Raw genomic sequence first — 15,729 nt, 5'->3', positions numbered from 1 at the left:
TCTCAGAGGACGGTGGCCTACAGCGTCAACACTTTGGGTGTCGCATCGTCCGAGCGATGGGGTGAAGTCGAAGAGTGTTTGCTCTTCTTCTTGTGACCAGAATGTCCAGAGGAATTCGAGTGGGACAAACAAAAGTGGTGATGGCTCTGCGAGCGGTCTCATGAACTTCCTCTCAAGCGAGACCGGGAGCGACGTGGAAACGAGCACTGGGCCGCCAGGAGCTCCCTCAAAGCCTTCAGGATCATAGCCTGGGACTTGGAGCACGACTTCGGGTCGTGATCGCGCTCCAGACACCACAAGCACACGAGGTGCTAATCCGTTACTGACATCATGCGGTGACAGAAGTCACACGGCTTAAAACCGGTCTTACGGGACATCCTCGACAAACCAAAAAAGTGTTAAAAAAAAAAAAAAAAAACTTGACAAAGACAGTCAAAGTCAATCAAAACTTGAATGAGGGTAGCTCTCGCCAGATCAGCGTGAAGGCTGGCGCAGACAGAAAAGAACTGAAGCTGGGATCACGTCTATGTACGATCGCAACATCATCATGGCAGCCATGATGACAACGACGCACGTGGAGTCGACTGATGCCACCTTACGGCACGCAAGGCTACTGCTCGAAGAAAAATCTCCAGATCCAGTCTGACGTCTGGGGAAATTCTAAGGTAAGGAATCTGCAACTAGGAGTCTCTGTCCGACAGAACTAATACAAGAGAAGGGAAAGTGTGAAGGACATCACACACTGCAGTAAAAGAAGGCTATCAAAGCATGTAAACCAATGCCAACTCACTGAGAAGTCGTCATCAAGCCGCTGATAGCAAAAGGTTTAAAAGAAGACAGCAGCTGAGAAATTTGGCTGGAGTACGGAACGAAAGGAGTTGGAACCTATAAAAAAAAGCAACCATTGCTCACTATAGGAAAAAACGTCCCAACAGGAAATAGGAGACGTTAAACCACCAGATGTAAAAGACAAAGCATGTCTACCACCTTTAGTTTACAAAAGTATATAGGTATCTCCCGAAGGGAGTGGGAAGCTCAGCAAAAGGGAATATAGCCTCATGATGTAAGGAACCTTAAGAAAAATGCAAAAACAATATAACTCCCCTCGGAAGGGTACCAATATTACGACACCCAAAGAATAGAGTGAAAGGAACCGGCCAGGAAGACTGTCCAAAGGGAGAAACCAATTCCCTCACAAACAATCCCAGCACCAGACTGTACCATAATCTTCAAATAACATGCAAAAACAACCAGGTATCCACCATAGATGGAAAATAGCAATCAACACAGAAATGACAACATGGGGTTTTAAGAATAAAATGTAGAAATCAGGAGGCCCTGGATGAGTATGGCCTCCAGCCTAAAAGGAGCCTGTAGCACCCCACGGTACAAGACCTTACCTTTAAGTGATAAGAAAGAATTACACACCTCCTTGGGAAGAAGAAGCAGTGTAAGGACAGCATGACCGGCAGCACAAGAGAAAAATGCTGTGAGCATGACTCAAGGGAGGTGCTGCCACTTAGACCCCTTGCGTTTAGCAGTCTGCTCCTTCGACGTCAAGTAGGATGTAGGATCACAGGAACGGCTTGTGGACCGAACCCCCGGCAGCTACCTGGGCCTGGCGTGAGACTGACGATGGCACTGGGCCTCTGCCAAACACGCTAAGATCTTCATCCGTCATTCCGGCAATGCCTTCGGACGAAGGCGAGGACAGGAGCCGCAATTCTCAGAGTCATATTGGTCTCTGAGGCTCCACATACAAGCCGTATGGGGGTCCGTGACCGACATCTGCCTGCCACAGAACCCACAAGGTTTTAAACACTGATGACATGAAGAAAAAAGGGGCACACTGTTCCCTAAAAAAATGATGTTTTCTCGAGATTGGCCAACTTGGCCTGAGGAACTCGGGATCCACGTTGTTGCATGGAAAAGAAGGAATTGACGTCAGCACATCAGGGAGGGGATTATATGGACCCAGTCAATGTCACATCTGGTGGACAACGTTGCTACGAAGTCGCATGACACCCTCTACAGAAGCACAGAGGTACTGCTGGAAAAGAAATTCCGGATCCAGTCTGGCCGCTCTGGAAGAATTCTGAAGGTAAGCAATCTGCGGCTAGATGTCTCTATCAGATCATCTGAGACAAGAAGGGGTTGGAGACGTGAATGCCGAACTCCTGCTGTAAATCCCTTGAGGGTGCACGAGGAATTGAGTTAGCATGGCTTGAACGGAGAGACGGAGCTGTGAATATGAAAGCTAATGACTGTTATCATAGTAAGGCAATTCCTTTTACAAAGGGGCAGTTTTGGAAATTGCCAGAGAGGGCTGTTTGTTGTCAAAGGCAAACATGGATCATGCGTTTGCACGGTGACATAGGCCTGTTTCATGTATTGTGTTCCTGTTGGACAATAAAGGGCACCCAAAGTACTACCCTCGTAGTGGTGAAAAGCTGCTGGCTTTACCAGGAGTTAAGCAGCATGAGCACAGTAGTGGCAGCATACACTGTAGTGATCAATATGAGTGAACAGGATAGTTTTACCTTTGTCCACAGAGTAAGGCCTACAACCTCATTCATTTAAAGTTCTGCTGCTGTGTGCTTAACTCATTCCTGGACTACATTGGTTTGGGTGGAGTGCTATGTAGTGCTATGTAGTGCTTATGTGGTGTTCATGTGCTGGGTGTATGTGTGCTTGTGAATGGTATAATACAGGGATAATGCAATACTGCGCAGTGTGTGCATGTTATATGTATATGCTTAGTGCATGGGTGCCTGTGAATGCTACAATACATGAAGGATGTAGTGCTGTGCTGTATATTTATGTACTGGGTATGCCTGTGAGTGGTACAATACATGGCTGCATCTGGGTTCTACTTGAGAGACCCAGGGCTGCACTGTGAAACAAGAGGAGAGAAGGCAGAGGAATCCCTCCAGGCAGATTTGTATTTTGCTGCATTCCTGTAAGCTGGGTGGGACAAAGTGGAGAGAAGAAGATCCTGTCTCCCCCAAGGCACTTCAAAGGGTGCCTCTTTGATTCAGAGAGAAGACACAAGGAAGGGTCCTGGGCACATGTTTGGAAGGTGATGGGGCTGATAAGAGAATCATAAAGAGTAGAGCTGAGACCAAAGGTTAACCTTTTGTAACATATGGCTGTGCTTAACATGCAGAGATTAACTCCTAGTTACTCCCATGGCCTGTGTTGTGAGGCTATCAGCTTTAGAGGCACTCCTGTTGTGACAGACTGCTTTCTGGAGGAGTGCCCACTTCAAAAGGAAACAGACCCCCAACATAATCTTCAAAGATTCAGGCTCTAAATCCGATTTGCTATCTGGAAATAGACTATATGAAGGAGAGCTTGAGACCCCAAAAACTGTCAACTGTTGAGCAGCCAGTTGGGCTGTGGAAGGAAGAGAAGCTCTGTCTGTGACCAGGACTGGAGGCCAAGGCCTGCTAGTCTATCAGCTGGGGGAGGGGACATTACCTAGGAACTAAAAGACTATCTGCCTTGGAGCCATGAGCACCAGCACCTGGGTGTTTGTCAAGACCAGTGTGCTCTGTGAGGAAGTGGAGAGCACTAGGGGGAATCAAGGTCCGGTGGAGAATCATGTTGAATAGATTCCCTTAAAGAAGTGTAAGTAGATGGCTGCTGCACCAATGAGGTTCTTGTTCATGTGCAGGGAAGGTCGGCAACCCTCATATACCAGAGGAGGGCTGCTGTGATTGTTGCTGCACCGAACTGTTCATCGCTCATGTGCAGTGAGAAAACAGTGACCCCATATGACTAGGGGGGCCAATGTGAGGACACTGCCACGTTTAGTGGGCCGTAGCCGTGTGCGTTGGAAAGTCGGTGACCCTGTATGCCGGGAGACGTCTCCGTGAATAGAAATTGGTTGCTAAGTGGGCTGTATCTCGTCTGCAGTGGGGAGCCGGTGGCCCTATATGCTGCCATACAAAATCTGCTATGCTGATCGAGTTAGAGTCCATGTGGAGTGGAGACCCAGTGATCCAGTATGCTAGGGAAAGCCACTGGGACCAAGCAAGAAGTGTGGCCTGGTCAGGATTGTCACCGTAGGAGAGGGCCCACCATGGTGAACCCTGTGGGTCTGCACTGTGACTGAGGATGAAGGTCAGGACTTAATTGCTTAACAGTGGGAAGGACCAAAGAACTTAGCCAGCATGAGGGAGCCACAAAGATGCTACAGTTGCTGCAACTGCACGACAGCATGTGACAAACCTTAAGTCCACCAAGCACAGCCCACATGGACTGTGTGCAAAGAACGTACCTGAGACAGCTGCTGCAGTTCCAGCACCCTGTGGAGGAGGTGTGCTCAGGGACTCTGGTTGCTCCGATCCTCCAGGTACGGGTAATACTGATTTCGTCCCCAGAGGAAGTTGCTTGCCAGATAGCATTTCGGCACATGAACACTTTTGACTTTTATACAGAGTTGGAGTGGGGTTTGTGATACTCAAGACTAGTGAGGCTTCACCTGAATGTTGCCTATTGTGAATGGGGAACAACCACAGCTACTAGAGCTAGGGGGGAATGGGATTCAGGGAACCACCTAAGAAACACTACAACCCTGACCTGAGGCCATAGTGGAAATTGTTTGTGTATGTCATTTTCCTTTGTGTTAGCAGCTGTAAATGAAATCCTTTTTTCATAAAAGTATTTGACTGGACGATAATGTATTACTATTCTGCATTTTTTCAGTTGTAAGCCTGTGTTCATACCCCTGTATGAATTTCTCTCTGCCCTCCAGAAGCCTTGGACTGCTAGCACCATGCAACTACTGAGAATCAAGTGCTGAAGGTGTACTTGGACCTCTTGCTCAGGACTCATAATAAGCCAGGCCCCGTGATGTCAGGAGTAAAAGGCCTCAGCCCCCACAGCTGAACCCAGTAGCCTCTGTTTGTCCCATAGCCCACTGAACAGGGTTCTGACAGGGGCAATAATAATAAATTGCCACTAGTGAAGTAATTAGGCATGGCAGAACCTAGAGAATCTTCCTTATTTCTGTGTGCTGTTGAAGCCCCTGGATGTGCATCAGGAACAGAATGCAGGACCAAGAGATATAGTGAGAGTAATACTCATTTACTACACCAGTTGTGATACAAAAATGCTGCTGAGCTGGGCACATTCGAAGTATTTATTTTCTGGGACACCAGCAATGTCGATTCTCTCTACTTCTGTGTTTGACATGGAAAGATATCAATCCGTCTATTTGTAAGCAACCTAACAACGATAATGGAAGAGTTTTTTCCTTCTTCAATTATTCAACATTTATTACTTATCCTGGTAGAGTCCTAAGATTTTAACCAAATCGAATCAATCAAAAATAGCTTTTTTCAATCATTCAACGTGTATTACTTATCTTGGTAGAGTACTAAGATTTTAAACAAACCGGATCAATCAAAAATAGTTTCAACCAAGTGCTTCTGGGAGCATGTGGATTTAAATAAAGCTTGGCATTGTTTTAATTGGGTTCACTTACTGCGACCCCAGCTCAAGGAGAATGTAATGCTCCTGCTTAGGCTTGAGTTTAAGTGGCAAAACAGTTTCTTCCGTGAATACAATACTGCAGTCACCAACAGTATTTAGCAATCTCGAAACAATTAATACTTTTAAGAATGACAAATGATCATAACTAAAAGAAAGACTTTATTTAAAAAAACATAAATTAAAGTTTATATTTGTTTTACAGTATGTATACAGCGAATTGGGAAACACAGCACTGCATAAAGAGGACAGGTAGCTATCTAATCAATCGGTGTCCATAAGGAAGGTTTCAAAGTCAAGGTCCAAGTCTGAAACAAGGGCATCCACAAAGTCTTCAATGGAAGGATGCTTCTGAAGCATGCCTAAAAAGAGAGAATAAAGCAGAAATATTACAAATGCTCTATTATTCAAAACTATATGAATCATTGTTCTGCAAGCAATACACCCATATACAACCCAAAAAACAAACAGTATTGATTCTTCTGAAATATTTCTCCCTTCTCTGCTAACTTAGAGGTGTCGTGTTCAGGTTTCGGTGTTGCCCTTCTTACACAAACGTTCATCATTACAAAATGTTCACTATGTACTTTTCAGAGAACATACTAATATTGGCATGGACCTGTCACAATTCCCAATTAAATATTCACAACCATTCTATGTGGACAGTGGTGGTATTTCTTAATGGAAAATCTTGTTAATTTCACAGGTCTGTCATTTAGAATACTTATAGATTACAAATCAACATAAGGGTGAAGTAAGACAAAGTTCTCAAACCTTGGATACTCCACTGGTGGTGGCTTCCAGTGTTAACTTACATTTATTGAAGCATATCATCTCATTCACACAATGTATTTAATTAGGAGCGCTTTAATGCTTCCATTCCTCCGGGACTTTCCTGCCCAACTGTTGTGCCAATTTGATTACATTTTCAGATGGAAATAAGGTAACCATGCAGGATGCCTGAGCCTGATTGATGCGAGGCTTGTGGGTAAGACCCGTGATGTAACCTCATGTGAATACAGTAAATCAACCCAGCAGACGGACTAAGATGGAGAGGGTACACTAGTAAGGCCCGGTGCAAAAGCCAATGACCTAAATCTGGACTTTAGGGGTAAAACCACAGAAAGAACAGGTTAGACATCACTGAAAGGCACCTAGTACCAATGGTCGTCAAGCACACACAGAAAACACACAATGGGAGCTGGCACAGGGGTTTAACACGTCTAAGAGCCCCAGAGAGCTGAATACCTGTATCTACGCTACGAGGAATGAAATAGGAGCCTGTGAGGGGGGCCATAGGCGGTCTGGGTAATTTGAGCCTAAATAAGATCAGTAATGGACCCATAAGCATTCTGTACGGCATCCATTTCAAGTTCTTGGACGAGTCTCCTGCCCAGAGACTCCGTTCTAGCCAAGCCCACTTGATCTACAAAGTGGTAAAACGGATAGAAATGCCCTGTAAATTAGAAAATGGGTTTTGGCTGTTTTCAAGAATCAGACAAAACAAAATCACAAACCCTGCTACTACAACCACTATATAGCAGGAGAAAATAATATAAGTTTGGCATGACCATCTTTAATGGAAAAAAGGCGATGAATGTTTAAATACAAACATAACCAAAACCCATTACACGGTATTATGCTGACATTAATACGTAAATTGGAAGGACCAGGAACTCTGGACTTCAGAGAGAAATGAGTGTAGCGCTCTTATTTTAGGGTGCCAGAGTCCACCTTTCATAAGTCGCCTTTAGTGTGTGATTATAAGGAATGTGTAAAAGATAGATAATATAGGCATAAGTCTCTAAGCTCATCTAAGCCCACTCATACAAAGAGAAATGTTAGGACATACAAAGCCGTATGTGTTAGTAGGTTTGCACCTTCACAAGAGCTATGCCAAGTGGCATTCTTCCAGAGGACAAAGAACCAAAATGAAATTAAACAAAATAACACTGAGTTAACAAGACATTTGCAACTCCCATTGTCAACATTGTGAGCCCTTGTGGTATCGATTGAAATGGGAGCAGCAAACTGCCCCCACTTTTCTTGAATTCATAAGTAAATGTAACAATGTTCCGCGCCCACTCGTGCTCATAAAGCTTTGAAAGGTCATAAATGACCGTTACTAGTTGACTCTAACTGCTCCTAAAGCGGAAGTTATACAGGACAGACAGCATCCACAGGAAGAAGAATCATGTGCCAGTTGTTGACACTGGTGGGTGAAGGTAGCATCCCTTTAGAGAACTGCCTTCTCTCACTCTTGCAGCTTCTGCACTGTGGCCTTGGAATTAGGCCTTTCTAATCTCACACTTTGAGTAGGGGAGGGTTGCCTCTTGACATTAGGGCCATTACGAGGGCGGGCGTTTACGCTGAATGCCATAGGCCTACACTTTTAGGGGTGCCACACTTCTGCTGTCAAGGAAGGTCATCAACTTTAGCTATCTCGGGCCTCGAAAGAAGTCCAGCGCTCTCAGAGAGATTAGGAAATTGAAGACTACCTTGGAGATCGCTACCACTAGGAACTACCGCGTGCTGAAAATGCGAGACTAGGAGGGTGGGTATGATGCAGGCCTTGTGCCCGTACAGTATCGGGCTGCAGCTTGCAGGGGCAGGCTGTCTTACTGGTTTCAGCTCTAGTCACTGGGGGAAAGAATATGTTTCGCCCATCCGCCACCCCCTCTTTTGGCAACTCGGTGCTGTATTTGTTGCTAATCTTTGCCGAAAAAGTTTCCTCGGTTTCTCAATCTTGCCTAGACGCTTCCCACAGGAGCCGCATTCTATCATCAGTGCCTCTGTGAGTGAACATGCGGAGGGATGGGGGAACTTCTAGTAGTATAAATAACCAGTGATGCTATTACCCAACTACTGAGTGGAAGCCTAAAGGTGGCTAGCTTGGATTCCAAACCACGACCTGTACAATATGAAATAACTCAACAGTGTGTTTTATAGACATGGCCACACGAATTATACGATTGTGCGGCTGCATTGTTCTTTGCATAAATATCGATTTACAATATGTAGGCATAATCCTCCATCTGCTGTGCAATCTGCAGATTTTAACAAAAATATATATTTCTAGCTGAAGCAGTTCAAAAGCTACTAAAAGCGCAGCACGGCGACATGTTGCTGTGCAGTGGAAGGCCCGTTGCAACGATTGACTGGTCACCTTTTTGTTGCTTATTGCTATATTTCAGTGTTAATCTAGATCATCGGTTGAAACGCATTAAAAAAAGTATTGGAACTGTGGTGTTGTATGCAGTGGGGGCAGGTTCAATGAATGTGGGGGTCAATTATTGTGGGGGAGGGGGCAAAGGTGTGGCTAAAAATATAACATTCTGTATGTTTTTTTCGTCTTCCACCATCAGGTAGCTACTTATAAACGAACATGCAGCTTAAATGAAAAATGAATAAAAAAAAGTTGTTACTCATTGGAAATGCACTAGAGTACTTTATGAAACCTCTATTAGTTAATGTACTGCAGCGGTCTTTGTGTAACCAGAAAGCCACAGAAGTGGTGAAAAGTGATTGTGTAGTTTTACTGCTAGGAGGTCACAGCCTGTGCTACAGAATACGCAAAATGTTTAAGAAAAAATGGTGCTTCCAAAATCTAGATTTTAGTAATACCCAGAGTGTTCATAATGCAATTTTTATTTTACATAACTGTCCCTTCAACACCTCCAGCTGTAGTAAGTGTGATATAAATACAATTAAAAGCATGCACTTCCCAGCCCAATTGTTAACTATTTACACTATCACTCAAAAATATTAAATCTATGTCATGCAATGCTTCGAGTGATTAGGTCAAATAAAGTCAGTACCAGCTCCAAAGCATCCTTTACATTTGCAGATTAACTCGTTGCACACATTTGCATTTCTTTCAGGCAAGCAGGCACCCTGGCAGAAAGGCTATTGGCTAACAAGCAGCTTCGGTTTCCCAGCACAAAAGACTCACTGAATGGCACTTCAGCAGAAGCATTTTAACTATCGAAATTAACCATCCTGGGACAGTTGTCTTTTTACAAAAAGTGGGGGGACGGTACTTCATAAATCATAAAAGTATGGGCACGTCGTTCCCCAATCCCACTCACTTCGACCACTGGTCTGGATCAAATGAAGTACAGCCAAGTCCGGAACAGTGTTAACAAGCATAAAAGTTACACAATATTGACACAGTACTATCATAAAATGTGCTGCATCAAGCCGCACAATTTGCCAATTCTTGCTGCATAATTTACTCAACCTTGCTCTATAATTTAGCCCTCCCCTGCTGCATAATTTCAGTAGCTTTGTTTATTGAAAACACATAGGTATGCGAACTAGAAAGGTGGTCTGCCCGTGACCTTCAGTCGTCCGCTTATTTTAAGCTTTTAACAGGTTTTAATATTATCTGACTTAGCTTTTTTCACTGTATATATACATATATCATAAGGATGAACGTAAAGGACATACCCTGGTCGTCCACAAATCACTAAGGAAGGCACACTGACCAACGGAGACAGTTACCTTAATGGCCCCAAAGGCACTTTACACCCGGCCCCATTTTTAGGAAGGAGGCGGTGCCCACGTGCATGACGGCGAGGGTTCAGAGGAGCAAGACTGTTCCCTTCCACACCCCACTGCTCCTTCCAGGCAGGAATGTTAATCACAGAGACTGTCACTCTCTCCAGAAAAGTGAACCCGGAAGTAGATTATAAGGAAGGTTTACTGTGTATGCTTCTTAAAGCTCCCAAGCAGCGCTCTAAGGCCGCTGCTTGGGAGCAACTAGGAGCAGGAAGAGACAACCTGGACATACAAAGTCCGGGCCCATTTGTGGGGTCAAATCCCAAAGAAAGGCAGACACGTTTGCTTGGGGAACGTTTGCGAATATATCAAAGATTCAAAGATAGAGTTAAGGTGTGGCAGGTCCCTTCGGTTGTGAGAATCTATTTTGCTACAGTTAATCCATATTGGAAAGACACCGAAGTAAGTTCACTGGGCTTGTTTGCTGCTCAGATCACAGACTTGAAATCCACCGCACCATCACAGCCTTTCATTCCTCAAAGGTTGAAAATCTGGATAGTGTTAAGTTATGTAGCAGCAATGTCTACACGGCCACGAAACCCCAAATTTTTCTTATCCCAGTGCTAAATAATATACAAGTTAAAATATTACTTAAGTTTCACTAAAAGCACATGGCGTCAGGGCCATGTATGAAAAATGAATATTATAATTCGGTGATAATCAACCGAAATAAAGTCCAACATTAAGATGAATACCCATATTCTTATGCCACTAAGTATGCAAGCAGTTCCTTAGGGGAAGACATCCAAGCGGACAACTTAAGTTGTATGTAAATCCTTTCAATTTTTAACAGCTGAAGAACTGACTGTGTTTTTACCTGTGCACAATTTCCTCAAAAATACTAATGGGAACTCTCCAATTGCTTTTCTCTGATGTAACAAGCAGGAATGTGTCTCGAATTGTACTATTTTCCACTGCAGTGCATTTTCTATGAAAGCCTTTGTCGGAAAACAGTCAATCCCCAGCAAAATTGCCTTTCTCTCCTGCCTAGTTCTCACTTGAATTGGAAGACCACGTCCCATGTAACGTTATTTTAAAGCTCTGTCACGTTTGCACCAATATGGTGAGATTAAAAACTCTGGTTTTCCAAGGAATTCCTTAGTCAAAACGGAAAAAGCAAAAAAAGACTTTAATTCCTGACTCGTTTTAACATTGCTACCAGCCTGATATGCAGTGACACTATATTCCTTGTAGCAAGATGGGACCTGTGCACAAAGTTTTTGACCCGGGCCCACAAAAGGTTGTGACAAAACTGCTTGGTTTCTTTAGGGTTCTTTCCCTTTTAGATTGATCCTACAAGTCAAAGCAAGGGATGTCTGTTACAGCAGCGGCCCGTACGTACGGGCAGAGGAGCCACACCCCGTACCTTTTTCCTGACGTGAAGAGTTCATGACAGGCTGAACAAAAGACAGCTTGAAAGACACTCTTCTGGTTCAGGTCAGGGAGTCAGGAGCTGGACATGCGCTAAATGTGCGGATTCCTGGCTGCCTGAGCTGAACTTTGCTGGGCTGAAGAAGTCACAGCACCTGAGGGCGTGACCTTTTCAGCCTGGCAAAGGTGCCTCGAGGCCCTCCCCCTTATGGCGAGGGGGAGCATCACTGATTGCTTCGGACCTGGACGCTTCAGTTTTACGCCCTGAAGTGACCAGGGTGGAGTGTCAATCAGTGACACCTCGTCACAGAGTGGGGTGGGGTCAGCACTCTCACTGACACCATCCCACATTGGCTGACCTTGGGTCAGCCAATGTGGAAAGGCAGCAGTCCCAACCCTTCTGGGACCGCCGAAGGTTCCCTGTCGGAGATGCTGCTCTTGAGGTAAGTTTTATTTTATATTTTTTTTTATGTTTGGTGCATTCATGTATGAATGTATTTGTATTTGTTAGTGAGTGTTGTGACGGCGTGTGTGATTGCGTGTATGAATGGGTGTGAGTGATGTGTATGTGCACATGTGTAACCTCCCCCTCCTGTCGTAAAACATTACGACATATTGTGGCTTGCTATGGCAAAACTGCTTGGCTTCTTTAGGGTTCTTTCCCTTTTAGGTTGAGCCTGCAGGAAAGAGCAAGCAATGTCTGCTGCAAGACATATTGTAGCTTGCCAAGAACAAACAGGGGATCTGAGCCCGCTTACTGCTTAACCATTGGTTGCTTTTACACATTTTATTTTCTTCTTAATTACAGAGGGAACTCGGACTGGTAACCAATATGAAAAACAAGGCTCTGCATTATTTTGTAGGTGCATATGCCAACAAAATGACTTGGAGAACTGTGTCAAAGGCTTTTTTTTTATTTTATTTTTTTACATTAGCCTTGCTGCACTGTTGTCAACGCTGTGCAACATGGCTAAACAACACTGGCATAAACAATAGGTTCCAAAGGTGAGACATACTGGCTTTGCCAATGATTATTTTTTATGTTGGTTCATTTAAACTTTACTTTGTCCGATATCATCTACAAAGTGAGGAACTTTATCACACAAGTTGTTTTTGGTTCGAACAGAAGAATGGATACTTTGCTGGGTCGGACTGGGACAGAAATTAGACCTGAGCAACAAAATAAAAGTGGCCACTGTAAGTGAATCAACTAGCTAAAAACAGTGACCCATATTTGGCAAATCAGCAGTTTTGAACTTGTAAAGAGATGAGGTATAGGTGTTTTGCATGGTATGGGGGACTGCATGCATTTCTGCTTGGTGCAGGCAACAATGGTGTTAATATCAGGGAAATCAATAGTAAACACCAAGACCAACAGAGCATAGAACTGGCCCACAAACTGCTAAAAACACTGTCCTACCATTTGACCAGTCACACCAGCCCTTCTGGCACTGCCAATCCAACACTGATACCTTCCTTTTAAAAACTGAGAGGCTGATGTTCACATGAATGGCAGACTCTAATTTCGAACATTATATAAATTACCTCTGGCTTTTAATGCTCCCACTTCACTAATGGGAGTGAACACTGTCTCTGAAAACATGAAGCTGGTAACACTAGAAGACCTTTGGTAAAAGAAGAAATACCTAAAACAATTGTTCACCTCCTAAGTTTCAATTGGTCGACAAAAAGATAGAGGGTCATTTAGAACCTGGTGGGATGTCAGTGAAAGCTATGCTCTCAGCTCCTCTGGCGGAGGAACACTGATAATGTTGGGAGTTTTTTGCAGCCTTGTGAGAAACTTCGCTAGAAAAGGAGTTGTTCTGAAGGCAGAAAGGTTCTCCAAGCAGGAGCTTGTTGTTTTGGCTCCGCTTGGAAAATGATTTTGTTTTTCAAAAACTCCCAAAGAACGAGTTTCTGAAAAACAACGACCTTCTCGTCTGTCTTGCTCATTTTTGATTTCACCACTAGGGACTGCCATGTCTTTCATGGAGGTCACGGGCAGGAAAATCTTGTGACTGTCACTGTGCCCTAAACAGAACATGGTGAGATTGACTCTGACCTGACTGCTCTTTTGTGGACAGGCTGTTAAGCCAAGGTTGTCCACTGTCTGACCCAGATGACGCAGCACCATTAGAAACACTGATCCTCCCACACCTTTAAACGAGGCAGATGAATCATAAGTTTGCCGACGTCACTGAGCCACCAAATTATGGCAGCTCATCCATTTCGCTGTACACTAAGTGATTCCAATAATCACTGAACCAGCTGACAAAGGTGTCTGTGTTGCAGGACTGTGGCTAAGCAATGGACCATTATAAGAGATAATTAAGAACCCCCGCTGAGACCTTCCAAAAGAGACATCATTTTTTCAAAGGAGGCGTGTGGTTCACTATTACAACCATTCATATATAAAACTGACTTGTTTCTGATGAATTTTGTTCTTATTATGAGGGTCTACATTATGGAAACACCTGATTCAGTCTAATTAATTGACAGGTTTCACTACAATAGATTGCTGCATAGTTTACCTTTCTTTGGCATGGTTAAGAAAGTGCACAAACATAGCACAGTTAGTAACCAATTAAGAATTAGGTAAATACCTGGATACATGTGCAGAATTAATTCCAGTGCATCTTCAGCACCAAACAAGAATTGATTTCTTTTAGACGAACGATCCAGCTATGGAAGAATCTTTTACTGCAGATGTGGAAAACTCATACATTTCTGATTTTGAGGAATGATAGATTTAGATCATTGATATTCCTTTACCTAGTTAAGTAGTTACCAATGATGTGGTCATGATACCGACACATACGGAATCATGAATGCCCTATTTTCACACAACTCAATTACAAAAACAAGGAGCTAAGGTCAGAATGTGATAGAATAACGATGAGATCTAACTAAACCATCTGATAATACATCAATTTGTGTACATATTTGTCACATCACATACTCATTACACAAGGGAACTCCACAACGAAATTCTTTCTAGAAAGTTTTGAGGATAACGAGAAACTGTTCAAAGAAAGACCATATTGAAAAAAAATTCTGAAAACTAATTTCCAAACGTGCACTAGGCAGTTAAAATACAAGGTTCCCGAAAAAGGGTTTGGTTTGTTAATCCCAGGTCAGTTTTACTGCTAAAGAGATGCCACTTCTACTCAATAGCACAAAATAGTGTCTAAACGTATTTGGCAATTATAGCATTCAAGTTTGCAAATTAGTTGGAAAGGGCCCTTTTTTCAGGATTATCCCCAAACCTATTGCGTCTGACCTCAAAAGGTCTTGTTTTTGATCCTGTGCTGAATTTCGTTTTTGCTGGCTTTAGGACTCTGGTCACTTTACCACTGCTGACCAGTGCTAAAGTGCAAGTGCTCTCTGTATAACGGTATTGGTGTATCCATGATTGGCATATTTGATTTATCAGGAAGTCCCTAGTATAGTGTGCCAAGTGTGTTAAATGAAATTATAAATTAAATGATATGAGTGGGTCTGCAGCACTGATTGTGTCACCCACATGAGTAGCCTGGCAAACATAACTCAGGCCTGCCATTGCAGTGTCTGTGTGTGCAGTTTTATACCGCCATTTGGACCAGGCAAGTGAACACACTTGCCAGACCCAAACCTTTCATTTCACTACATGAAAATCACCCCTAAGGTAGACCTATCAATAAATCAATCAGAGATTTGTAGACTGCGGCTCATCACCCATAGGGTCTCAAGGTGCTGTTTGGGGGCGTGCTGCTCAGTCGAAGAGCCAGGTCTTGAGGTCCTTCCTGAACAGCTTCGGTGATGCAGTCTGCCTGAGCTTGAGAGGTAGAGTGTTCCATGTCCTGGCTGCCAAGTAGGAGAAGGATCTTCCTCCTGCTGTGCTTTTCCAGATCTTTGGGACAGCTGCAAGGGTGAGCTGGGAGGAATGGAGATGTCTGTTGGGTACGTAGAAGGCTAGGTGGTGGTTGAGGTATGCTGGTCCTATGTTGTGCAGTGCCCCATAGGTGTGGATCAAGAGTTTGTATGGGATGTGCTTGTTGACTGGGAGCCAGTGTAGGTCTCTGAGGTGGGAGGTGATGTGGCTGTCTCGGGGGATGTCCAGGATGAGTCGGGATGCTGCATTCTGGATTCTTTGTAGTCTTGATTGAAGTTTCTTCCTGATGCCGGCATAGTGTGTATTGCTGTAGTCCAGTTTGCTAGTGAAGAGTGCATGGGTGACTGTCTTCCTCGTGTCAGAGGGACAAAAACAAAACAATGCTAACAAGGAAGATATTCATAGGATTAGGGCGCTCACAGTAAGTCCAC

At 43.9% G+C, this 15,729-nt stretch overlaps 1 protein-coding gene across 1 annotated transcript in view; it reads right to left on the bottom strand.

The window, feature by feature from the left end:
- Positions 1 to 5,638: 5,638 nt before the first annotated feature.
- MIPEP (mitochondrial intermediate peptidase) overlaps positions 5,639 to 15,729 on the bottom strand; it is a 700,113-nt gene continuing 690,022 nt past the window's right edge. Inside the window, exon 19 of the mRNA XM_069202242.1 lies at positions 5,639 to 5,858. Coding sequence (XP_069058343.1) covers positions 5,761 to 5,858 — 98 coding nt within the window. The 3' untranslated portion in view covers positions 5,639 to 5,760. The remainder of the gene's footprint in view (positions 5,859 to 15,729) is intronic.

Source organism: Pleurodeles waltl, chromosome 8, assembly GCF_031143425.1.
Source record: "Pleurodeles waltl isolate 20211129_DDA chromosome 8, aPleWal1.hap1.20221129, whole genome shotgun sequence".
Classification (NCBI taxonomy): domain Eukaryota; kingdom Metazoa; phylum Chordata; class Amphibia; order Caudata; family Salamandridae; genus Pleurodeles; species Pleurodeles waltl.
The sequence above is the reverse complement of the archived record's forward strand: the minus strand, read 5'-3'. Positions and strand labels throughout refer to the sequence as shown.